Source organism: Hippocampus zosterae, chromosome 4 (assembly GCF_025434085.1).
Source record: "Hippocampus zosterae strain Florida chromosome 4, ASM2543408v3, whole genome shotgun sequence".
Taxonomy (NCBI): Eukaryota; Metazoa; Chordata; class Actinopteri; order Syngnathiformes; family Syngnathidae; genus Hippocampus; species Hippocampus zosterae.
In genome coordinates, this window is record NC_067454.1 from 14,263,833 (window position 1) to 14,289,094 (window position 25,262).

The following is a 25,262-nucleotide window of genomic DNA, read 5'->3' on the forward strand; positions in this document are numbered from 1 at the left end:
TGCAGAACTGGCTGAATAAATACTTATGTATGTGTAGATTAAGCCCTGACGAGGATGTGGAGAAGGGATGGTGGAAAGTCAAAACACCACGCCATGATGCTCTGAAAAGAACAATCCCAAACCTTTTTCCCCGGCTCCTCCCAATAACTTCCCCCACACTTCCATTTTCCCCAGGAAAAAAAAGGTTTATCCTCAAACCATTAACTTGAACAACTACCGAGTAAGTCACAGGGGGCTATTCTAACTTTACCCAAATGGTCGTATGTTTTTTTTAACGCTGCACGCCTTTCGGTAAGATGTAGAACTTGAAGAAAGTCTCACGGTTCCCTTGTTTTTGTTCCGACTGCTGCTACCTAGCTGGGAGCGTTAGCTTCGTTTTCTGGTAAACACGACAAGCGCGTTTACGCCTAGAGGGCATCTCGCTATTTGAAAGGGTAAACTGCCGACTTCTTGTGTTGTAGTCGACAGATATGGTCACTTCTTTCTTTTCCTTCCAAACATGCCATTTTTTTGTGTTTAGTATGTCAGTAGTTCAGCCACGCATGGAGTGCCCGAGGCTACGAAATAATTACACTTTCCAAAGAAGCATGTTTTTTTTTTACTGTTTAACATGAACGCTCACGTTAGAAGATTATCAAGTGTAATATTTTAATGGAGCTGAAGTTTTTTTTCATTGCAGTGGTTGGAAAGTGTGCGAAGAAACTTATCTGCAGGCTACAGTTATTATTCGGTGATTACCTGCATTTTACAGCACTCCAATTTTTTTTGTTTATCCCATTTGAATGTAAACTTTAGCAGCGTATCTATACACGTCCACTATAAGCTGCGATTTTACAGTTCTGTGATCTTATTTTTCATCGTTCACAACAAACTTTACAAATTAAGTGCAAACAACAGCTGGAAATGACCTTTTTTCCAATATGTATTATGTTTGCAGATGGTCATTCCATTACATTACGCTACTCACAAAAGATAGTTGAGCTTTCAGATGAAATTTCAGAATGAACTTGAATTTAATCTTTACCATCACAAGGAATCTTAATCAAACTTAAGGTCGGAGCCGACATGTTTCGTGTTTAAATGCGTTTTGCACAGCTTGCCCTTTTCTATTCATGACAGGTCTATTTTATTTTGTTTTCGAATGACCCTTTTTCCTTTCTGTGACTCTGATGTGAATTTTGCCATTCAGCTCCTTGTTAGAGACTTGAAATGTCACCAGAAAATCCAATATTATTAACGTTTTGTGAGTTGTGTGTGTGTGTGTGTGTGTGTGTATATCACTCGTGGTCTATGATAACTGTTGACTTTATTAGTAATCTAATAACAACTTTTTTTTAATACTTTTCAAGATGCCCATGATTGAACTCTCCACCTCCGTCATGACGCAGCCGTAGCTCTGATGTTGTAGCAAAATGTCTCCCAAAGTGCCAAGCGGCCAAGGCAAAGGGGAATATTCGGCAGTTCAAGTCGCAGTCCGAGTGCGTCCGCTGCTGCCTAAGGAGCTTCTCCGCTGTCATGAGAGCTGCATCACTGTGGACCCCGAACTACAGAGGGTCACCCTGGGTCATGACAGACACTTTCTTTGCGACTTCCTATTCGAGGAAACCTGCTACCAAGAGGAGGTTTATTCTACGTCCGTCCAGCCGCTTATTGATGCTTTCTTCCAAGGTTTTAATGCAACAGTCTTTGCTTATGGTCAGACAGGCTCGGGCAAGACTTACACCATTGGAGAAGCTAATATCTGTAAGTTGTTCACCTTACCTGCATTTAGTCATAAAACGTGTTGTTTGTTATTCAGTCCTTTGATTTCCTTTGAACCATTCTGCTTACGTTAAGATGTACTTTTTTTTTATTTGGCATGTGTTTTTAGCATCATTTCGAGATGAGGAGCAGGGCATCATCCCCCGGGCGGTTGCAGATGTATTCAAGCTGCTGGATGAAAACGACCTCACGGATTTCTCTGTCCGAGTGTCCTATTTGGAGGTTTACAAAGAAGAATTCAAGGACTTATTGGAGGTGGAAACTGCAAGCAAGGACATCCACATTCGGGAAGACAAGGGCAACATTGGTATGGAACTTAATGTGTTTGTTGAAATAATAATACCGGTACATGCTCCTGACATACGCATTATGGTGCTAAATCCAACAATGTATTTTTTTTACCATTACTCGATTAATCGGTCGCTATAATACAATGATGGAAGTGTGGCACAATTAATGCTACACTTTTTAAGCATTCGGCTTGGCTTTATTATGTATGTTATAGCTATGTTGTGGGCAGTGAATACGTTTTATTGTTGTAGTAAAAATTTTAAATCTCTCTTTTATAACTTTTTTTTTGTTTTTGTTCTCATGTCGATTTGTCTAGTGCTCTGTGGGGTTAAGGAGTGTGTAGTGGAGGGTCTCGATGAGGTGTTGAGTTTACTGGAATCGGGAAACACGGCCAGACACACTGGCGCAACCCAAATGAATCCAAACTCCAGCCGCTCGCACACCATTTTCACCTTGTACATGGATCAGCGGCGGGGAAGTTTGCGTCTCTACGGGAGTGCCACAAGTGGCGGACCCCAAATGTTGTCTTCCAAGTTCCATTTTGTGGACTTGGCCGGCTCCGAGCGCATCTTGAGAACAGGCAACACTGGAGAAAGACTGAAGGAGAGCATACAGATTAACAGCGGTCTTCTTGCCCTTGGAAATGTTATCGGAGCACTCGGGGACCCCAAAAGGAAAGGCTCTCACATTCCGTACAGAGATTCAAAAATCACAAGGTGCTTTTCTAATAATACCTCGCTAATGGAGCATATACATTCAATCTACAGTTTGGATAATTGTTTTATTTTCATCACTATTCCACCCAGGATCCTAAAAGACTCTTTGGGAGGGAATTCCAAAACCCTGATGGTAGCCTGCATCAGCCCATCATCGTCAGACTTTGACGAAAGCCTAAATACACTAAACTATGCCATGAAGGCCCGCAATATTCAGAATCGGGTCACAGTCAACTGCAAGCGGGAGCCCGATCGCATCGAAGGCCTGGAGCAACAAATCAAGGCCCTTCGTCGAGCCCTGGAAAACCGCCATCGCTCAGAGACACGCATCATTTCTCACGCCGATCCCAACAGGAGGCCGCGACTTGGCGAAGGAGAGATCAGCCGACTGCAAGTGCAGGAAGCCCACTATCGAACCTGTACTGACACTGCTTACAGGTTGTTATGATTTACAAGCTAATGTATAAATATCAGTAAGGTCATTTGTAATGTAGATTGTAGCTTCGTCGTTTAAATGCATCATCTTCCTATCATTGTCTCATATATCATGCATGTAACTACTTTGTATGATAGATTGCTACGCGAGCTGCAAAGTGAAGGAACGCTGACTGCCGAACAGAGTCTGAGAGTGAAAGAGTGGCTCTGCTCTGTGGAGGAGGAACGTAGTCGTCTGACGACCGCATCTGGACCGGATAGCGGTATTGAGAACAGTTCTACAGAAGAACATCTCGCTTTAAGAAGGGAAAGGCCTTCTGTCAACAACCAGGTGTGTCTCACTCCAACTTCTGCAGTTTAATTGGAAATCACGCCACGATTATTGATGGTTGAAGTTATTTCCTCATGTGCTCCAATGCTGAAGGATTCATTTGACCTGCGGTCACCAACTTTGTGCCGACAGGCACCAAGGTCCCACTAACCACCACATGAGTCACCCACAGGCCTGTAAAAAAAAAAAAAAAAAAACTCACCTGCAATGCGATTTTCTGATTTCCTCGGAATGTTGTAAAAGTGGTCATTTGAAAATCACACTTGCAGAGATTTTGAGAAATAAAGTGCCGCTTACTAATATGTTTCTGTTTATATAATATATTTAATATGTACTTTAGGTGGATTTTTTTTGAAAGGTCATAGCTATAAATTACACTGCTTGGTAAAATCCATATTGCACAAGCTTTTATAGGTTGAACTAAAAAACAAAAAATGATGTAATGTAAATTTAGGGACACATAAAGCCATCACTGATTTAAATTGACTGTTGACCAGCGTAATTATTGTGAGAAATAATGGCCAGTCTTTTCACGAATATGAACATTTTGAATTATTAATAACATCAACGTCCTTTCAGAAAATATGTCGTTTTCTTTTAAAAAGGTTGGGGACCCCAGATTTAGTCAAAATAAGTGCTTTGTCGCCATTTTATGGCATCCTGGTGCCAAGATAATGGAGCATACCGTAATCAAGAGAGGAACTACATGTAGACAAAATTAGCGCTTTTCTGCCATCTTGTGGCATTTCTGGACTGCATGCACTCAGCGCTTCCACATTCGTTGTAACAAGGCACCAAAGCTTCCGGCAAGGGGAAGACTCTATCGAGGAGCGCACTATTGATGTGGTGTATCCCTATAATGTAGCTCATCTTTAAAAGCCGCCTCAAAACTCACTTGTATTTGGCATTTGACTCGGACTTGATCTCAGTTTTACTGTCTGGTGCTTTCTACCGTCTTTGTTACTGATTATTGCTTTATAGTTGTATACATGATAATTGCTCCATGTACAGCACTTTGTATACAGTGATGGCTGTTTTAAAGTGCTCTATAAATACAGTTGAGTTGAGACTCCACCCAGTTCCGTCCTTCCCCTGTGAGGCAGACGGGTGTGGGTTAGGTGGTGGAGAGTCAAACACAGCCAGTGAGCAAGTTTAATTACTCGTAGGTAAGAAGATTAAATCATCTTTTAAGATTGTCCAAGTATCTTTGATATTATTTCAGTCATTTTAGTTATAACATTGTACTTGCTAATTGTAGAGCTTGTTTCCTTTAACCATTTGACAAAATGTATTCAATGGACCAAACAAAAAAAAAATAATAATAATCATGAATGTGAAATTCTATGCACTGTTTAAAACACACAAAAAGTGAACATGTACCACATCGTATTCTGTGTTTGTTTCACCCATGTTAACCCAGGATTCCGATTCTTTGGAGGAGAAGTGGAGCTATGAGCATGACGGCGTGAAGGACGGCGACAAGGATCAAACTGTGGTCAGGCTACAAGCGCAGGTGCTGCATCTGGAGAGAGAGAATACAGACTTCCTGGCAGCTCTGGAGGATGCTATGGAGCAATACAAGCTGCAGGTCTGATAAAGCAAAGCTGCGTTCTTTCAAACCCCCCACACCCACTCCCTTCCATTGCTAAGGAGCTGGCCGTAGATAGTTTGGTTTCACATGTAACACTCAGCTTACCTCTTGTTTTGTTTTTCATTAATCTTTTCATAACGGAAATTTGCTTAACCAGGAGGTTCTTTTTACTGTTTCTATTTCAGCTTCTTTAGATCATATATGTGTGTTTTCGATCCCAGAGTGATAAGCTACAAGAGCAACAGGACCTGATTGCAGAGTTGCAGGGTCTGCTAGCCAGTCCCGACGTACGCGGCTTGGGCCTCAATTTGTGCTCGCGGCCTCACACTGCCCCGATTAGCTCCATGCAGCAAAGCCAAAACGGAGCTTCACAGGTAACCAACCACGGCACTGAGTTTTCTGCTCTTCACCCAAAAAAAAAAAAAAAGAACTTTTAAAAACCACTTTGCTTAAGTATCTTGTTTTTGTATTACAAATGTCCAGACCTGGCCAGACATGTACCTGGCTTAAAATACACGTATCCACTTAATGTTGTCAGAAAGGTATAAATATGTTCTGTTTTGTTTTTGTCAACATTAGCTCATTATTTAACTGTAATAATTGTGACAATTGAAATGATGTAATCGCATATCTCTGTGTATCCGTGTGATGCTGTACATTTCTGGAAACTGCACTAATGCTCATAAAGTCAAGTGGCAATTGAAACGAAACACATCATTGTAACTTCTTCTGCATTAAAAAAATATATATATATACCAGTAAGCATTTTTTGAACAGTTATTTTTGGGATCTCATTACATTGATGGTGTACTTAACAAGGTGTCCAGTATATAATTATCTAAGTTTGCGTCTATTGGTTTTCAGGTTGATGATCAGGATGTTTCTCTCCATGAGGAGCATAAGACCTCAAGTGGAGCAGAAATTCAAGGGATCGATGAAGACGGCGTGCAGTGTAACCATCCCAGAATAAGACAAAGGTTTGTCCAGAAAACGGCAGTTTCCAACTCGCATGATCAAGTTACAATGACAAACAGCTCAACACAGTGTTCATGTCACCACTGTGATGTCACTATTGATGTCATATTTAATGACAGGCAGGTGAACCAGACCTGGACCAAGAAGGACATGCTCTTGGGTGGACGAGCTGTCAGTAGAAGAGCACAAGCATCTCATCTACCCGAGCCCGACCTACGTCTCAACCCAGCCAGAAAAGCATGTGAGTTTAATCTGCTCTTGATCTGCTTTGCGGCAACAAGATATTATGGCCCTCGTTGTTTCAAAGAATGACTCGTAACCTGAGACCCGGCTAAACCAAAGCAAGTCATACAGCACATAGAGAAACCGAAACACAGGTCATGCAGTACCTGTGTACGAGTGCACCTTCTATGTCTCGTTCGGTCACATGAACATAAAGATCACATTTGAAAAAACCTGAATTACATTCAATATCATTTCCCATCCTTTTATATATTTCAATAACCTTTCTATATTTTTCAGTATCATTCCACCTTGCAACGTTTTTTCATTCAGCCTTCACACGCCATTTCTCCAGAAATTGCAAATGTCTACTTACTCATCGTAATCTCCATTACTTCTCAGCCAACTCCAGTGTGGCTGAGACATCTGTACGCGATGCCATGAGGGGCTTTGAAAGTGTTTCAGAATCGGGCCTTCTTCAGGCCCAACAGAAGATAAGGGAACTGTCAATCACTATCCGCATGAAGGAAGAGCTCATCAAGGAGTTGGTCAAAACAGGTATACATTCAACACAATGTTCTTTAAAAAAAATGTAAGCGTGCTACCTCGTTTTGCATGGCATCTTTTACACTTCCACATACTGTATGTGATTTACCAGGCAAGGATGCACAGTCCCTGAACAGGCAGTACAGTCACAAGATCACAGCTCTGGAAAGCGAAGCTGTCCAGGCACGTCAGGAACTGCACGAGGCCCAAAGGCAACTTCAGGAGTTGGAGAGGCAGGAGAGAGAGATCAGTGCCACAGACAAGACCAGAGCTCAGGAGTGTCAACGGAAAATTTTGGCTGCTCAGAGCAAAGTTCAGGTGTGTCCGCCAGACAGTCTCTCGGCTGTGAAATCAATTTACAGACTCACATTATGTGTCGATATGAAATGACATACATTCAGCAGCCACGTCATTAATTACTGCTGAACGAGAGCAAGAGAATGGTACATCCTCTTTGACAATGAAGATTTTCAGTTAAAAAAAATAAAAAAGCTGATAATTGTAATCTGAACTAGACTTTGAACTAAATCTGCGGTGCTCATTATTGCAATATTATTACATTTATGTTTGTGTGCACACAAATCTCATGTGCATTCAGTGGCATACATTTGTAAGAGCAGATTGTTTCTCTATGGGATGCCATTATTAGAAGTGCATTTGGAGCTAAAGAAATTTGTTGAATGTAAATGGCATTGTCAGTTTATTTGTTGAAAAGCATTTGAAAACGTCTCCAGTAATCATAAATGTTGTTGATAAAGGTTCTCAGTCAACGTCACAGGGATACGGCCCATCTGGCTAATCTGCCGGCGCAAAGCGAGCGCCGGGTGCTCGAGCTGGAGCGCAGCGTTCAGTCAATGAGGCAACAACAGGAGCTATTGCAGAAGCGACTGCGCCAGGAAAGTCAGCAGAAACGTCGCCTGGAAACCGAGATGCAGCGCCGAACTCACAGAGTCAAGGTTTTGTTTTGTTTTTTCACATTCAACAAAAAAAAATAGCTGTTCAGATCGTCACACTTGTTCCCTATTAGGAACTTGAAATAAAGAATGAGCAACAGCAAAAGATTCTGAAGATCAAGACAGAAGAGATCGCCGCCTTCCAGAGGCAGAGACGCAGCGGCAGTAACGGTTCTGTCATCTCACTGGAGGAGCAACAGGTTGGGTCGCAATTATCTTGCCGGAGTTAGCCTTAAACTTCCATTCTCTTCTGATGAAAGCTCACTGTTGCTGCAATCCCACGTCTTGTGTGAGCAGAAAATAGAGGAGCAGAAACGATGGCTGGATGAGGAAATGGAGCGTGTACTGGACCAGAGACGAGGGCTTGAAGATCTGGAAGGCGAGCTCACGAAACGAGAAGAAATCCTGGCCAAGAAAGAAGCCCTGTTACAGGAGCGTAGTGATCTGGAGACAAAGAGGCTCCGTTCCAGTCAGGTATTCAAACAGGAAATGAACACCGTTTTAACAGCGTGCTTCGTAAGGAAATAATGATACGTTTTCATTGGCTTCATCCGTCTCCGCAGGCGCTGAGTAAGGATCTGGTGACTCTAACAGGACGCATCGAGACCCTTGAGCACGAGTTGAGCGAGCGGAACGGCCTGCTTCGCAGCAGCAGCGCTCAGGACTCCCAACAGATTCGGCAAGAAATTTCCAACCTGCGTCAAGAGAAAGATTCTTTGCTGAAACAAAGAGTGGAACTGGATGATAAGTTGCGCCAGGGAAATCTGCTCTCACCTGAGGTCAGACTCTGCAACGCTAAACACTTTGGCACACATGTACAGTATGTGTGCATTTTCTCACATGACAAGCTTGAGGTGCACATTTAGGCACACTTTTATATTAAAAATGCTGTCGTAAAGTTTGTTCGACAGCATGCACCTCAATCTTTTTTCTTTGATTCAACCAGGAGGAGCGAACCCTCTTCCAGTTGGATGAGGCCATTGAAGCTCTGGATGCTGCCATCGAGTACAAGAACGAGGCCATCACTCAAAGGCAGAGGCAGCTCCGGGCCTCCGCTAGCATGCTGTCACAATGGGAGATGAATCTCATGGACAAACTCAGCTATTTGACTGCCTCCGAGACCAGAGCTCTCCTGTGCAAATACTTTGACAAGGTTTGTGGGGCTTTATTTTATCTCACACGCAGGGCGACATGATCGTGGTTTTTGAAACTCTCTTCAATGTTATTTACATTGTGTCAATTCAAGACAAAGGAAAAAAACATTCTCTCAACGCTAGGGATGTGACTGCCGGTATCAGGGCTGATATTGGACAAAGTACATCTGTATTGATCAAAATAAAATGCTGTGATACTAATAGCCTATGAAACTTATTGCACAGCTTTTACGATACGCATATCATGATGGCAGTATTTTTAAGTTGAGAAGGTATGTCATTTTGCACTTCGTTGTCAAACTTATCAATGATGATATTGTGTAGTGCCGATAGGGCTGACACGATATTTGTGCGCAGGTGGTGTCCCTGCGCGAGGAGGAGCGTAAGCTACAACTCACGCTCGCCGAGCTGGAAATGCAGCTGGACGAACAGCAGCGGCTGGTACAGTGGCTGGAGAACGCTCTGGATCGCACGCAGCTCGACACCGACCGTCGGCTCACACAGCAGCAGAAGGAGCACGAGAGGAGCGTGCAGCTCTTAATACAGCAGTGTCGAGGTGTGCATCGCACATCGTAATTAGCATTCATTTAATTTGTATCGTGTTTAAGGTGTTATGTACGGTACATAGCGAAGCTGAGTTTTTAAAGAATTTTATGATACACCACCTGGATTTGATGTCACTAGATTGACTATGTGTACACAAGTATTCACATCATTCCCATTTTAAATTGAAATGATTCTCAATGTTCCAAAAATTCCCACAAACTAAATATTCCACACGTTTCACTTACATATTGATAGCACTTTTTGAAACCACTATCGGTCAATATAATTCCACATTATTTCAATTTCATTCAATACAATGCCACATGATTACAGCATGCCAGAAGTCTCATGCAATTTCTCCAGAAATTATATTTTCAGGGTTTTTTTTTTTCTTATGAAGTTCCCTACCTAGCTGGTAGAATTTGCAAGCTTGTCTGTGTTTCCACGCAGAGCAAATGGACGAGGGCCTGGCAGGAAGGCAGCGGCAGTACGAAGGATGGATCCTCGGCCTCAGCAAGGAGCTTAACCACTATAAGGCAGCAAATCTGGAACTGAGCAATAAACTGAGGGAATTGAGCGTCTCTGCCAGCCAGCCAAAGGAGCAGCTCAAAGGTACATTTCAAGTATCATTTTCACAGGATCGGTCACAATCGACTTAAATTTTCACTGTCCTCTTGTTGTTGCTACCTACGCTGTAGTGCTCCCATGTAACAGTAAAACACAAGCTGTCAATAACGTGGAGAACCACGGGGGAAGAGGAACACCAATGAGTGAAAAACCTCCAAAGTCTAGAGAGGAAATGCGGGAGCTTGTGAATGCCCCTCTTCCATCCATATGGAGGCGCTCTTCTCTCCCCACCGAGGAGCCCGCGGTGATGGAGGAGCTGTGGCTTCGAACGGCTTCAGACGGTCCCATGAACCGTGTTGTCCAAACCGGGCTGAATTCGTCCAGCGTTCCGATATTGCCCCCCGCTACAAAGTCTCGGAGGGAGTCCCGCCGGAGCAGCCTTCATGTTAGCCCGCTCAATTCAAACAATGTTTTCATAGATTTCAGGAAGAATCTTGCCTGAAAAACATCGTTTTATTTTTTGACTGTAGAATACCTTTGATACTGTTTACTAAGGTTTCCAAAAGAATTGTTTGCAATTTTGTTTTCATATTCATATTTCGTATTTAATTGTTTAATTGACTTATTTTTAATTGTTTAATGCACTTATTTTTATACAAAGCACTTTGACTATGGTAGTTCCTGTGTTATTAAGATATATGAGTCATTATCAAGATATATGTCAGCCATTGGCATTAATCGAAAATTAGGGTTATTTTATGGTTGATGGAGGTGGCAAAAGAACTCGCACTATGTACTTAAGTGGAAGTAGAGGTACCCAGTCAGCAAAATTGGTCTGGCCTAGCTCTGTGGCAGACACGGCACATACAATGAATGACGGTCCTGCAGTGGCCCACGTCTGGCATCCATGATGTGGGCCGCATTCGGCCCAGATCTGAGCCGCATTGTAAAACCATATCTGGCCCTACTCCGGCCCGACGCTGGGCCAGAACAGGTTCCTGATATCAGCCTGAATTCAACCTCAACTAAGCCACATCTTTCATGAGCCATATTTGACCCACATTAAAGTCTCAAAAATGACTGTTATAAAAATATGTTTATTGTCATCATTTGTGAACCTCACATATAACTCCACATACACTGGAAAAATGCACTTTTCTTTATTTAACAGTGAACACAAAGTCCAAATTGGGATGCAGCTTACTCTTGAACGGTATTTTTCTGTCCATCAAATTGTTGCGCTCTCCATGTCCTCTTTTCTTCTCATGCTCTCCTTCCTGTCACCATCCCGATCAGGAGCCAGATGTAGCCATCTTTTGATTGTGACATCAATTTCCTGGTCTGAGGCCCAAGATGTTAGGCTGTTAGGTCTCACGGCGGCTGTAAGAAAACAAGAATGAAATTTTTAGCCGAAAAAAATGACCCTGTATGGTAAGGCCTTTTTGGCTGAAAATAAAACAGACCATGGATAATAAGGCATTTCTGGACAGAATTTTTAGCCGAAAAAAACGACCACGTATAGTAAGGCGTTTTTAGCCGAAAAAAACGATCATGTAAAGTAAGGGGTTTTTGGACGAAAATTTTTGCCGAAAAAAAAACGGCCATGTATGGTAAGGCCTCTTTGGCTGAAAAAAAAACGACCATGGATAATAAGGCATTTCTGGACAAAATTTTTAGCCGAAAAAAACGACCACGTATAGTATAGTAAGGCGTTTTTAGCCGAAAAAAACGACCATGTAAAGTAAGGGCTTTTTAGCCCCCCAAAAAACTACCATTTATAGTAAGGCGTTTTTAGCCGAAAAAAACCGACCATGTATATTAAGGGGTTTTTGGATGACATTTTTAGCCGAAAAAAACGACCATGTATGGTAAGGCCTCTTTGACTGAAAAAAAAAACGACCTTGGATAATAAGGCATTTCTGGACTAAATTTTTAGCCGAAAAAAACGACCACGTATAGTAAGGCGTTTTTAGCCGGAAAAAAAAAGACCATGTACAGTAAGGCGTTTTTAGCCGAAAAAAACGATCATGTAAAGTAAGGGGTTTTTGGACGAAAATTTTAGCCGAAAAAAACGGCCATGTATGGTAAGGCCTTTTAGGATGAAAAAATCGAACATGGATAGTAAGGCATTCTTGGACAAATTTTTTAGCTGAAAAAAAACGACCATGTAAAGTAAGGGCTTTTTAGCCCCCCAAAAAATACCATTTATAGTAAGGCGTTTTTAGCCGAAAAAAAGACCATGTATGTATAGTAAGGCATTTTTGGACAAAATCTTTAGCCGAAAAAACCACTATGTATAGTGAGGCGTTTTTAGCCGAAAAAAACCACCATGTATGGTAAGGCTTTTTTGGACGAAAAAAAAAACCGACCATGTATAGAAAGGCGTTTTTAGCCGAAAAAAAACGACCATGTATATTAAGGGGTTTTTGGACGAAATTTTTAGCCGAAAAAAATGACCATGTATAGTAAGGCGTTTTTAGCCGAAAAAAACGACCATCTATTTTAAGGGGTTTTTGGATGACATTTTTAGCCGAAAAAAACGACCATTTATAGTAAGGTGTTTTTAGACGAAATTTTTAGCTAAAAAAAACGACCATGTAAAGTCAGGCGTTTTTAGCCGAAAAAAATGACAATGTAAAGGAAGGCATTTTTAGCCTAAATAAATGACCACGTACAGTAAGGCGTTTTTAGCCCCCCAAAAACGACCATTTATAGTAAGGCATTTTTGGAAGAAATTTTTAGCCGAAAAAAACAACCATTTATAGTAAGCCGTTTTTAGCCGAAAAAAACTACCATGTATAGTAGGGCGTTTTTAGCCGAAAAAACTACCATGTATAGTAAGGGGGTTTTGGATTAAATTTTTACCCGAAAAGAACGACCATGTATGGTACGGCCTTTTTGGACGAAATTTTTAGCTGAAAATAAAACAACCATTATAGTAAGGCGTTTTTGGACGAAAAAAAAACGACCATGGATAGTAAGGAATTTGTGGACAAAATTTTTAGCCGAAAAAAACGACCATGTATATATAGCAAGGCGTTTTTAGCCGAAAAAAACGACCATGAATAGTACGGCGTTTTTAGAGGGGAAAAAAACGATCATGGATAATAAGGCGTTTTTGCACTTTATGATTAAACAAGATTTATAGAGAAAGGAAGTTTTAAACCATTTACACGTGCATATAAAATCTAAATGTAACCCCTGCCTACACCTTACAAACTAGGGAGAGTGCTATTAAATGTTTAAATGTGAGTGTGCTATTGATAACGTCTGCTGTCATGGGTCTGTCTCAGTGAAGGAGTGAGGCTGCTGTTGTCTTCTTCTCTGTTCAAAACAGTGTCCCCTAGCAGATACTTAAGGAATTGCACCTTATTAAAAATAATAATTCCTTGTCTTTTATGCATTTTTTACATTTTTAAATTATGTGTGTGTGTGTGTGTGTGTGTGTGTGTGTGTGTGTGTGTGTGTGTGTGTGTGTGTGTGTGTGTGTGTGTGTGTGTGTGTGTGTGTGTGTGTGTGTGTGTGTGTGTGAGATGAATGGAATTCCGCATCGGTGTGCAATTGTATAACAAGGCTGTGTGTTGAAAAAATAAATCTGAAACTGCATTTAAGGGTGGCTCAATACTGGCTGGCCATATACGGGCCGGAGTTGTAAATATATTTCTTGCCCAAATTTCACTCCACAACTGGCCCTCATCTGGTTTGCCAGAGTCAAGCCAGTGCCTCCTTTACCACTCCTGGGCCGTGTTCGGCCCACATGTATTACGCCAGTGCCGACTCAAGGCCAGCTGTGCCAGCTTCATGCCGAATCCGGGCCAGATGCATTTGCCGACTGGGTACTTGTGTAAAAAAGACTGGTGAAAGTAGATGTGCTTCAGTAAAATGTCTTCACCACAGTTGACTTTACCTGTTTGCTTAAATATTTTTTACATCCTCTTGTCATCTGTAGGGGTTAAAAGAAAAAGTAACAATTTTGCCAAAGTTAAGGATATTTTCCTAATCAGCAGTAAAAAGTGTTAAGGAATTATTCAGCTAGAAGTAGTAGTAGAACACTGTTGAGGAATGTCACCTTGCTATGAGTACTATTGATACTACCGGGTAGTCTCTTTCCTAAACATCTGCTGAAGTACTTAAAACAAAGAATGTAGTGTGAAGTTTAGATCATATTTCCCCTTGGTTAATTAACAGCCCTACGATGGTTTTCTTGCCTCCACCACCTCGTAAAGGTCCCTGAAGGCTGTCAAGTGCCTTCGAAGAGGAACCCTAATCTCTGGATTTGTGGACCAGCAGCAGTGGTCTATACTTTGTCATCATGTCAAGATCGAACTTTGCTTGACTTTCTTTGTCTCTGAGTTTTACATAAGGGGAAGGACTGCCCGCCCTTAATTAACATAATTAACATACTATGCCTATATGTACGTGTGACTGTAGTTGCTCGGGGATTCCTGATGAAATCTGAGACTCACAGGAGCCCGAATTGATTCGTGTTGCGTTGTGATAAACTGAAGAAAAGACAACGTGGTGTTGGGTCTTCTTCCACCTTATAGAGCAGGGGTCACCAAACTTTTTGAGAGTGAGAGCTACTTCATGTGTCCTGATTGTGTGAAGGGCTACCAAATTGATACGCGTCTGAAATAACATTTGTACAAATTAAATTTAATAATATTAGAACATTAGCTAGCTAGACGTATACTGTAGTTAGCTAGTTAGATAGCTAAATAGGTAGCTATAGAATCTATAATACTGCCCATGTTTGCATTTTTAAATCATAATTTCTACGAGCAAATCACAATCCTAGCACTGGCGGGCTACTGGTGTGGTCCTCACGGGCTACCTGGTGCTCGCGGGCACCACGTTGGTGACCCCTGTTATAGAGAGATAAAATAACCTGTAACCAAGGAGGGCCAAGAGCAAATTGACAGCTCCCATTCCTCAACAAAAGGCATCCCAAAAATACTGAAAAATACAGTAGCCTGAACATTTTTTTAACATTGTATTGTCACCCACTGAGGTTCGAAAAAAAGTAACAAGCCAATTTTGACAAAGTTAAGTATGTAGTGGATATGTGTTTTCAAATCTAGGGAGTAAAAGTCAAAAATCGTTCTCAGAATCAATATGCGAGTAAAGTACAAATGCATTAAAATGTTAGACAAACTGTAAGTATGCTAATGAAGAACTGTATTTAAAATGCATCACTGCTTACCACTGGTTGAAAGTCTACTACATTAAAATATTTCATCTGCTAAAATAAACGTGTTCTTCACACTTCTAGTACACATTTTACCATTTGCGTTTTTACCGTCAATTTTATTTTGTATTTATGGCCTCAAAGATTGTTTTCATACAGATATGGCGCGTTCCTTCTTTCGTCCAAATTCATGTTAGGCACGAAACTGCCGTAAATCGAGTCAACATGAGTTTCCTTTGATTGTGGCAATACAATGACCTGAACAAGAGAGGGCAGTGTAACCTCGGTACATGGAGGCTGCAACCAAGGGCAGGGCGCGTGATGTCATGTTGCAACAGCACTGAAACAGGGTAAATGTGTAAAATATACTGCCATATTTAGTATACGTTGTAGTCATTCATCAAATGCTGATTTTTCCCTAGTAGTGGTTTTCTTCAGTGGAAATCAAATCAGACATCAAGTTGGCGCACTTTTGAATTCAAGAAACATGACGCCTGAAAGTACTTCAATGCCATGTTTTGTCATTAATGTGTAAATAACCTCGTCCAAAAATGTTAAGTGCATTAAACTGTTTATCTGTGTGCAAACTTTGCATTGAAGTAATTTTTGTAGGTGAGGTGCAAAAGGCATCTCGGAGGACTGAAGTGGCCAAACTCCAGAGTCATACGACTCTCCGGTACTGTATATGGATCAGTGATTCCTTTGCCGTGTCTCACACAGAAGGTTTGCAAGTTTTTGCGCACGTGGGAAATTGTTTTTTCGTCAGGGTTCGTTCAAGGTCGCAAAGACGTTCTCTCGCAATTGTAATGGTCTGAAACAGTTTTTCTTGTCATAACGAAATTTCAAAATTTGAATGTGACAATAAAAACTGCCATGCATGCATTAAAACAGTTTTTGAATGTCTGGCAAACGTCTTTGCAACTGTTTGCAACACTGAACGAATGCAAAAAATGAATGAATTCACTAGGTGCACACGCTTACAATCCTTCGCTGCTCAGTGAGATATGGGCTTCATTTTCGAAAGAAGCGAGAACTACATAATTGAACACCCGCGCTAATCATATTAAAACTGAAATGCTAGGTTACAGAAGAACCTTTTGTTCTTAATATGTCGCAACACAGCTATTTATCCTCATGTTGAAGTCTTTATATGTATACATATAGATATATACGCTGATTTTTTAAAAGGCTAATTTATCTTTGCAAGACCCCAAGGTACGGTTTTAGTTCTCCAACTTCAGAACCACCTACTATATGTACTGAAAACTACACAACCACAGTATTCATCAAAAAGGACAATTGTGTTTGTGAATTCATATCTGCTAATACAGCTAATGCATTTCAGGTGTGTTCTGACATTTTTAGTCAAAATATTTAAGGCCATTATGTAAAGTCTTGTGAGCATTTATTCGATGGTCCATGTACCAGAAGGCTTTTCTCTAGTAAAACAATTCAGCGAATGACAAGAATGTTTGTTCCAAATATCCAAGCAGTATTTCTGCATACTAACACTAAGGGGCAGAAAACGATTTTCCCCTTTCGAACCGTCCTCTTCAAAGGTTCAAATTTTCATCCTGTAGAAATCTAGATTTTACATTTAAATTAATACACTAAGCCCTCTTCCTCAACGTGAGATGTCTAAATGTCACAGCGCTAGTTATTGCTTCGGACAAGATCTGAATGTTTAGTTATGAATTAAAACTCTTCCACTGGATGTCAAATACTGTATCAAAACGAGGACAATCATTTTATGATTGGCTAGTCAGTTGACGTCAGCAGGGCACGGGGAGGAGTTCCTAAGGGAAGGAGGTTGAGTGAGGGGGGGGCGAAAAGAGGACGAGAGGAGGCTACAGGAGGCAGAGGAAGCTCCATCGTCAGGGAGCGAGACACTGCGCAGCATCCGCACCCGGGAATGAGGGCGCCTTCTCGGTCACAGAGCGCGTCCTCCTCGGTTCCCTCCTTGCGGGTCTGGGACTCCACGAGACGGATACAAAGAGCGGGAGCGACCTGGAGCTTCCGTCCACGGGCCACTAAGTGCTTGTGGTCGCACGTATCGATCCAATCACCTGCTTGTCACACCTGGAACCGGAAGGATGCTCTCTCTCTCAACGAGCACATGAGGTGGGTGTGGAAAGAAGAGCATGCGGCAGATGGACATCTTGTACGGGTGCATGCATGTAAGTTACAGCTCTTGCATGTTGACTTGTTTGCGCATGCATTTTGTCGTCGTTTCCATCAAAGCCAGATTGATAAAAAAACAAAACAAACAACAACAAAAAACACTTGAAGGGTTACCTATTGGCCCTGCTTGCAGAAGACACAATTGTCGTCTTGCAAATATATATCGAATGGGTTATTATTGTACTGTGTTGATAAATAAATCGTGAGTTCTATGCCTTGTTTCCCAAATACATTACACGATTATTGTGGTTTGTTCAATGTGTATTTAAAAAGTATTATTCCGTTATTACGATATTATATAAATATAAATATATAAATATATGGCTAATCATGCAATTAATGCAAAGCCTTGTATACTTTTTAAGTGGTTCGCATATTTTAAAAGCACTCATGCAGGCATTTCAAATTGAAAACAACAGTTGCCGCAATATGCTGAGATGATTCAAATGTTTTTGTCTCTATTTTTGAAAGCCAACAAGCTACACTTGTAAACGTGTGTACTAAATGCTCGAAATAAGTCACACTCACTATTTTTGAGACAATATATGCATTTATAACAACTTTGTATAAAGTGTAATGCCGCAACATAAATTTGGACTATGAGAAGGTTTTTTTTTTTTTCGGCCTGTTGAATTTAATGATAAACGCATGCGTGTAATAAAATTCAACTTTTTTTGTGTGTGTTCAGTCTCCTATGTAGAAAGGAGCACCACACTTGTGTGCTGTGGCAAAGAAGAACAGAGCCTGTTCCTGTCTTTGGTTATCTAGCTGTATGAGTGTTAAACATCCATCATAAAGCTAGATAACCGAAAGTAGGAATAACCTTCAAACCTTCGGAAGACAAGAAGGCAGAAGAAAGACGAGAGAATGTGCTCGGGCTTCATCAGGTAGGTTTGCTTTTTCTCGGTGTCTACACGTCTACGTTTTGCTCTTTTAAATATGAAGATAGATTGACTAATTTGACAAATACTTCATGAAGAGTCAGTGGGCCTCATCATAATTCATTCACCACTCTTCTGGTTCTGAATGAGTTTAGTTTGGCTCTTCTCAAGAGTTTAAATTGTAAAGACTTTTTTTTTTAAATTTGAAAACTCAACCAGTGTTGGTGCAAGTCATAGTCTTCCAAACTCACAACTGTCTGACTCAGTACGTCTTCCACTTATGTTTCCGTCAAAAGAAATTACTAAATTGGGCGATTTGTGCATTGAATCAATTTACTGTATGTGAAGTAATACAGAAAGATTAGAAATTGTATTCTTCATTTTACAGAATGCCTTTCCATCCATCCATCCATTTTCTGCAGGGTCTCAGCAGCGTCTATTTAAGTTAAACCCAAGTTGTTTTTAGGTGTTATAGTACTTAAAAGACAGGAAAAACGATCAAATTTAAAAACAAATGAACACGTTAATTTTTTACCCAGATTGGGGTTTTTTTTCAATCCCTCAAGTTTTAAGTATGTAATATAATATCAACCTTAATACAAACTACTAAACAAAGGACAGTGTCAAAAAGGCTTAAAGTAATTTGATTTTTTTATCCTACAATGAGTGAAAAGAACTTGTCATCGCATACATTACATTGTATTCCATAACGGTGTAATACAATACATACCACATTCCCACGACAATACTGAAACAAATTATACCTGAGATGATAACAAATCCCCATTCGGGTTGTCCGTTGTAAATGTATTTCCATCATGATGCTAAAATTTCTATCAGCAATGTCTAATGCCTGTAGTTATTTTTCACCCACCCAAAAGAATAAAATATGGCCAGAGACAATCTGATGTTCCCTCTTTTCTACTCCAAGCCACATGCGGACAAAGCAAGGAAGCACACAAATGAAGGCCTTGTGGCCTGTTTGAGGCAGCGCGTGTATGTTCACTGCTTGCATGATGTCGTCAGCCATCTTGACATTCTGCCTGCCTGCATGGGTGTGGACGTGCAAATGCGGCAGCATTAATTGGTACGATTGGGTCTTTTAGGCCTTGTGTGTGCAGTGTGACCTCACTAAGTGGAGATTCACGATGAGGTCACCTTACTGAGGCCTCTCACAGGTCACACTCTCGTTTAACCCTTTAGGAGATGATGGAGCAAACCTAGAATTTGCTATGAACTTCATAATGATGCAATTAGTACCCATCAGGTTTCATAGATGAGGCAAGTAATGGGCAAAGCTGCGCCTACAAGTCAAGTAAAATTAAAGTCAATGTAAGGAAAGTATATCATACTAATTAATATCAGCTAAAGACGAAAATGCTGAAATTATGATAATTATTCAAATGGTGAAAATGTGAAAGTGCAAAGTGTTCTCTGAAGAGTTAAATGACAAAAATCACAATAAAAATAGACACATGGATATTAGTACATTTACCATATACATCCCATAATGTCACCTTGACAGACCAGACGCTGCTGAGCAAAACTTATGAACTGCTCATTAAATACACAGATATAAATATATAAATGCACTAGTTACCCAAAATAGTAACAATCATTCAAAACGTAACATTCATAAAACACATAAATCCATGTTTCTTTTAAGAGTTCTGTGATATCTTATTTTTAATTATAATGAAGAATAACAGATTTTTTTTTACCTTAAAAAATGACACAAAATCTGTTATTGCTCAACTTTTTTCCATTCATGTCTTTCATTTCACATATAAAGGCAATTCTCCTTACTGTAAATGTTAATTGCTTCACACTATTACTATTTAACAATCTGCCATTATTCTTATTGTTATTATTATTATTATTATTATTTTTATTATTACATGCATTTGAAAACCGTTCTTACCGTAACGTGTTCTATCATGTTAATCCGTGTTTTCATAATTATTGTATTGTAGTAGGTTTAATGGGAAACCAAAATCTGCACTAAGATTATGTATTTCTGATCATCTGGGCAAAGATTTTTATGCACTTTTTAAATGTTTGTGATTCCATAAATTATACGTATGGTGTCAAACGGCAAAGTGTACCGACTGGGATGATTTCAAAAACATGTTCTTGATGAGTTTTAAAGCAAACGTAAATTTGATGAGGAATCTAAAACGGAATTTTTTTGTTTGAGTACATGACCGAAAAAAAGCTTAAGCGTGTCATTGCCACATCACACTTAGAGTGGATTAAAACGAAATGATAAAAAGAAATTTTGCTAAAACGCACAACAAAAACGCACACGTGCTCCATACTCGCCTAAATGTGGGCGGGTACCTCAGGTTGAATCTGTGCACATGCACCTAAATTCAAATTTTAAAAAGCGCTACATACCCAACAGAACAATTCCACATCGATCTTTTTTGCTTCCAGGAAAATAAAAAGACATAAATGATCTTTTGACTTTAAAAAAATAAAATTAAAATTAAAGCACGACTATCACGTCTGCCGATGACGCGCAAACAACGGCAGATAACATTAACATAACTGCATAGAAATGAGGAAGTGGAATATTTAAAGGCACAGCAACACCGACACATGCATCTCGATTACAATGCTCACAATTACGGACACAATTTGTAGTTTGAAAGGGACACCAGCATTACTACTCCAGCATTACTATTAAATATTTTGGACGATGTATTTTTTTTCCGTCTGCAGTGCAGTTCTACACTACATTTAACGCCAATTGTGTAAAGGCACAATTTTGATAAATCTAATGTATTGTTTTGCTTATTGTGCACTACTTACCAAACTCTCTCTCTCTCTCTCTCTCTCTCTCTCTCTCTCTCTCTCTCTCTCTCTCTCTCTCTCTCTCTCTCTCAAGCGAACGAGAGAGAGTTCGGTAAGTTTGCCGAAGAAACTAGTTAGTTAAAAGAAACGAAATGAATTGTACAGTTAGACACTGTTCTATTGAAATGATGAAGTCCAAAGGAGTCCTCAAATTTTACACAATTAACGCTGTCAGAATTTTCTTCATATGCCTCTTGTTTTTTGATACAATAATATTTCAGAAATCATACATTTAAATTATTTTCCACAAAACCTTCCATCCATTCAGCATATTCTTTTATGGCAGGTACATTCCAAGGGAATGTTTAACAGAATGTAAATTGTTCCTCGAATTAATCCCTGAAAGGATACAGCGTACGTGACTTTCATCAGGAAATAAAATGCGTCTGTAGCAGTGGTCACTCCCAAGGGCTTGTTTTAAAAATTGCTCACTGGTGATGAGGCGGTGTAATTTCCTCAGAATGATGTTGACACGATCATTTGAAATCAGACACTTGCAGAGATTTATAGAAATAGTATTTTCATATTTGTCTGTTTCTTCCTTTTCAAATCATCATGGATCATTAATGTGAGGATCATTGATTCGAATTGACCAGTCTTTACAGACAGTACAGATGAACATAATTTATCATTAAGAAAAACATAAGTCATTTGAGCAAATTTAATACAGTATTTCAGAAATACATATCAAACCGGAAGCCCTTCACATTATTCAATTTCAGATAGGTTGGTGACCAGTGAATTAGACCCAGAAAAGACACAGTATACGTGCCTTTTATCATATCGTAAACTGCTGTAATCGTTCACCACTGTCGAAGTCATCTCAAACCTGGCTTTGCCTCATTCAGGGGTCCTGTTGGTAAACATGCGCTTCTTCGTGCACATTATCATGCCGAACGAGGCCTTGCGCCACAATGGCGGCTTTGTGCGCGGGCCACTTGACAAAGGCAGGCCTACCGTCGTGTTTGTGTGTTTGTGTGTGTGTGTCCTGTGAGAGAGAGAAAGACAGAGGCAGAGGGCTACAGGGAAACCTGGGTAAAGAGGTGGGGACCATGATCCAGACAACACCAGTTTAATTTTAAGTAGAGTACAATCAATTTGTATTGTATTGAATCTTATAAGTAGACATTTTATTCTTCAAATTTTATTCTTCTTTATGTGCACTACATTTTAATTGAATCATTATTTAAGTCGTTTTTTCCCCCTACATTTGCAGTGATAAAAAGGAACTGTAAAAGCACTGATTTTATACCCGTACCGTTACTCCAAGTCAAAATCTACTTAAGTCACTCACTCACTCACTCACTCACTCACTCACTCACTCACTCACTCACTCACTCACTCACTCACTCACTCACTCACTCACTCACTGCTTAAGGTCAGCTTTGTTTAATGTCAGAAATCTGCAATCAGTCGTCACCCAAATTTATGTGGACGTCTCTTAAAGGAAGTTTTAGTTCAAAATGTCGTGGAAGTGGAAAGATTGGGTGTCAGATCAAGTGATGAGGCTTGAACTTGAAATTGAGAGGGGTTGTGCCCAACAGATAGGATGTGAACTATAGAAGAGAAAGGGACAGTCGGGGAGGAGGTAGACGTAGTTGTTCTGTGCGTCCCAGGCAAGGGGAGACTCTGGATTGCTGCAGATTGGAATGGACATGTTGGGGAAGGAAGCAGTCGATCTGTCTGTCCACACAACAGGACACGGCAGCTGACAATCCTGCGTTAATCCAGGGAAAAAAAATGATTACCCCACTCTGGTTTGTTCTTGTTTTTGCAACACTGATGGCGGACCTTTAACGCCTCTTTTTTTTCCCCGTAGTCAAGTGGGTCGAGCTGTCAATCATGTCATTAATAACAGGAGCAGAATGTTGAATGTTATCAATAGTTGGATGTAAAGGGTGTATCATTTTTAAGACCGTTTATTGATCCTAATTAATATTTATATATTAGTGTTTATTTTATTACAGTTTGTTTTTGACCACAAGAAGCATCTGAGAATGTCAGCATTTATTTGAAACTACAGTGAACCACCACAAACTTATTCGGCATCCAATTCTAAAATATTGTTTTCATATTTTTTTTAATTTTAGGGTGGATAGCCAACCCTCATTTTCGTCGATAACGCTTAATTTATCGCCGGAAATGTATCCCCGTTTTTCCAATATGTCTTTGTTACTGTTATATTTTTTTTCCATTGCTTTATAATGGGTGTCAAGTGGAAGTGGATTTTCACTAGCAGGGGGTCCACTCCACATGATGAGTAAAAAAAACAAAACATTCAGGGATGCATTTCCATTCCTTCCCGCCAGTGACTCAGACTGCCAGTCAAGTTCAAGTTCACAGGATAGAAGTGTCTGGACTCTTCATTCTCTGTTTCTCCTCACCCTTTTAAACCCCGCCCCACTCTTACCGTTAAGATGACAGAGGGACCATGGCGTTGTTATGGCAGCGGGCTGGATGGCCTGACTATGTGTTGCTGAAAAGGACAGCCTGTCGCAAACACACATTGAGGGAGAGCGAGAGTGGAGACATAGGGTCCCCCAACAGCTGTGCACAAATTCCCCCCTACTGACCCTCTAGCACCCCAAAAGCATCCACCCACCCGTCGAATCACTCACCCCCTCCCTCCTGTCAGACATTTCAAATAAAACCAAGACCCTGGGAACATCGGGAATGTCACATTCATCATCCTCACACAGCCTTTTCTCATCGCCCATTGCATCCTCAGCCGCCACCACACACAGACACACAGACACACAGACACACAGACGCACACACGCACACACGCACACACGCACACACGCACAGACACACATGCCACAAATCATGTGAAATGATTTCAAATTCAAAATCAAAAACAGAAATGACACAAGTTGGCATGTGGGCTACAGAGAGTTTTTGTTGCGGTTACATTCAAGTGATACATGAAAAGTAGCTACATTTGCATAAACCACATGCTGGATGAGTAAAAATTGAAGTTGTACAATACAAGTTAAGCAGTAAAATCGACTTCTTTTTTCTCTCGCCATTTTTCCACTTGGCATTGACTGCAAATGACATCACAGTTGCTCAGGACTCAGGTAACGACCAATCATGTTTCAGGTGATTGGTCATTTCTTGAGCCCAGAGCAACTGTAATGTAGGTTTTAGCTGACGGTAGCAAAGTGAAAGAAAGTTGCAAAATGGCCGCCCCCTTGAGATGGCTAAAAATTGGGTGATTTCGTTCCTGAAATCATATTCCACGAATGAATTAAAATGCAGTGTTTAGACGAGTGAAGGCGAACAGAACCCATTTTGTGAAGTAAAATTTTGGGTTGGGTTCCCCTTCAAATTTAAATTCAAATTCAGATGGATGAAAAAATTCTACAAGATCTTCTACTGACTTTTATGTTATTTTTTTTAACTATTAAAAAATGGTTTTGAGTGGTTTGTGAAAGTCCTAACTTTGCCTATTTTTGTCATTTCAGGAAAAGAAGCAACAGATTCCACCATGTTGCAGACCATCATCCAACTGTCGATCAATGCAAATTTAATTTAAACACATTCCAAATGTCACGGCTATGAACTTAGAGCACAAGTGACTGCAATGTTCAGACTTCACCTATAAATGAATGAAACACCCAAATGGAAGAAAATAGGACATCTCAACTGAGTCATGTTTGAATGTTCATCATTTCATTGTCAATGTATGAGAAGAGAATTCCTGTAAATATTCTTATATTTTCAATTATTCTATGGCTTGCATTCCTTATATCATATTATATTGGCAGTGGAATTAATATTTACAAGAATTTATATAATAAATTTCTGAAAATATTTGTATTAAAATGTTGTCACATTAAGTTGTACACTCATCAATAAAAAAAGTGTAACTTGTTGAGAAAGAAAAAAAGGTGCATTTACATTTAATGGTGAATCCATCTGCTAGTACACAGTATCTGTGATCTGGCCAAAGACTGGGTTGACAATCTATTTGAGTGACATTTTCATTCATTCATTTTCTCAACTGGTCTTTTCAATGCGTAAACGTGACAACGCAAGACAACAGATCAACAAACATGAACACGA

At 40.2% G+C, this 25,262-nt stretch overlaps 1 protein-coding gene and 2 long non-coding RNA genes across 5 annotated transcripts; 2 read left to right on the forward strand and 1 right to left on the reverse strand.

The window, feature by feature from the left end:
- The first annotated feature begins 96 nt into the window (after positions 1–96).
- Positions 97–11,155, forward strand: kif7 (kinesin family member 7). 2 transcript variants are annotated; one of them, XM_052063464.1, is made up of 20 exons: positions 97–220; positions 1,350–1,743; positions 1,871–2,068; positions 2,369–2,768; positions 2,859–3,206; positions 3,342–3,534; positions 4,955–5,122; positions 5,347–5,499; positions 5,990–6,102; positions 6,220–6,341; positions 6,725–6,880; positions 6,981–7,186; positions 7,627–7,824; positions 7,896–8,021; positions 8,119–8,295; positions 8,385–8,600; positions 8,768–8,974; positions 9,333–9,531; positions 9,972–10,133; positions 10,220–11,155. In XM_052063464.1, exons 2-20 carry the CDS (start codon positions 1,413–1,415, stop codon positions 10,588–10,590), a joined length of 4,044 nt encoding a protein of 1,347 aa, XP_051919424.1. In that variant the 5' UTR covers positions 97–220; positions 1,350–1,412; the 3' UTR covers positions 10,591–11,155. The 2 variants fall into 2 exon arrangements, with proteins under 2 accessions (XP_051919424.1, XP_051919425.1); XM_052063465.1 differs by having other exon boundaries at positions 154–291.
- On the reverse strand, positions 11,007–11,373 carry LOC127599551 (uncharacterized). Its single transcript, XR_007962133.1, has 2 exons — positions 11,224–11,373; positions 11,007–11,052 (listed from the first exon to the last, which is right to left on the reverse strand). It is a non-coding gene; the product is annotated as an uncharacterized LOC127599551 (long non-coding RNA).
- Positions 11,374–17,098: 5,725 nt separating this feature from the next.
- On the forward strand, positions 17,099–25,055 carry LOC127599549 (uncharacterized). 2 transcript variants are annotated; one of them, XR_007962131.1, is made up of 3 exons: positions 17,099–17,457; positions 18,158–18,344; positions 24,662–25,055. It is a non-coding gene; the product is annotated as an uncharacterized LOC127599549 (long non-coding RNA). The 2 variants fall into 2 exon arrangements; XR_007962130.1 differs by having other exon boundaries at positions 17,099–17,453.
- The last annotated feature ends 207 nt before the right edge of the window (positions 25,056–25,262 follow it).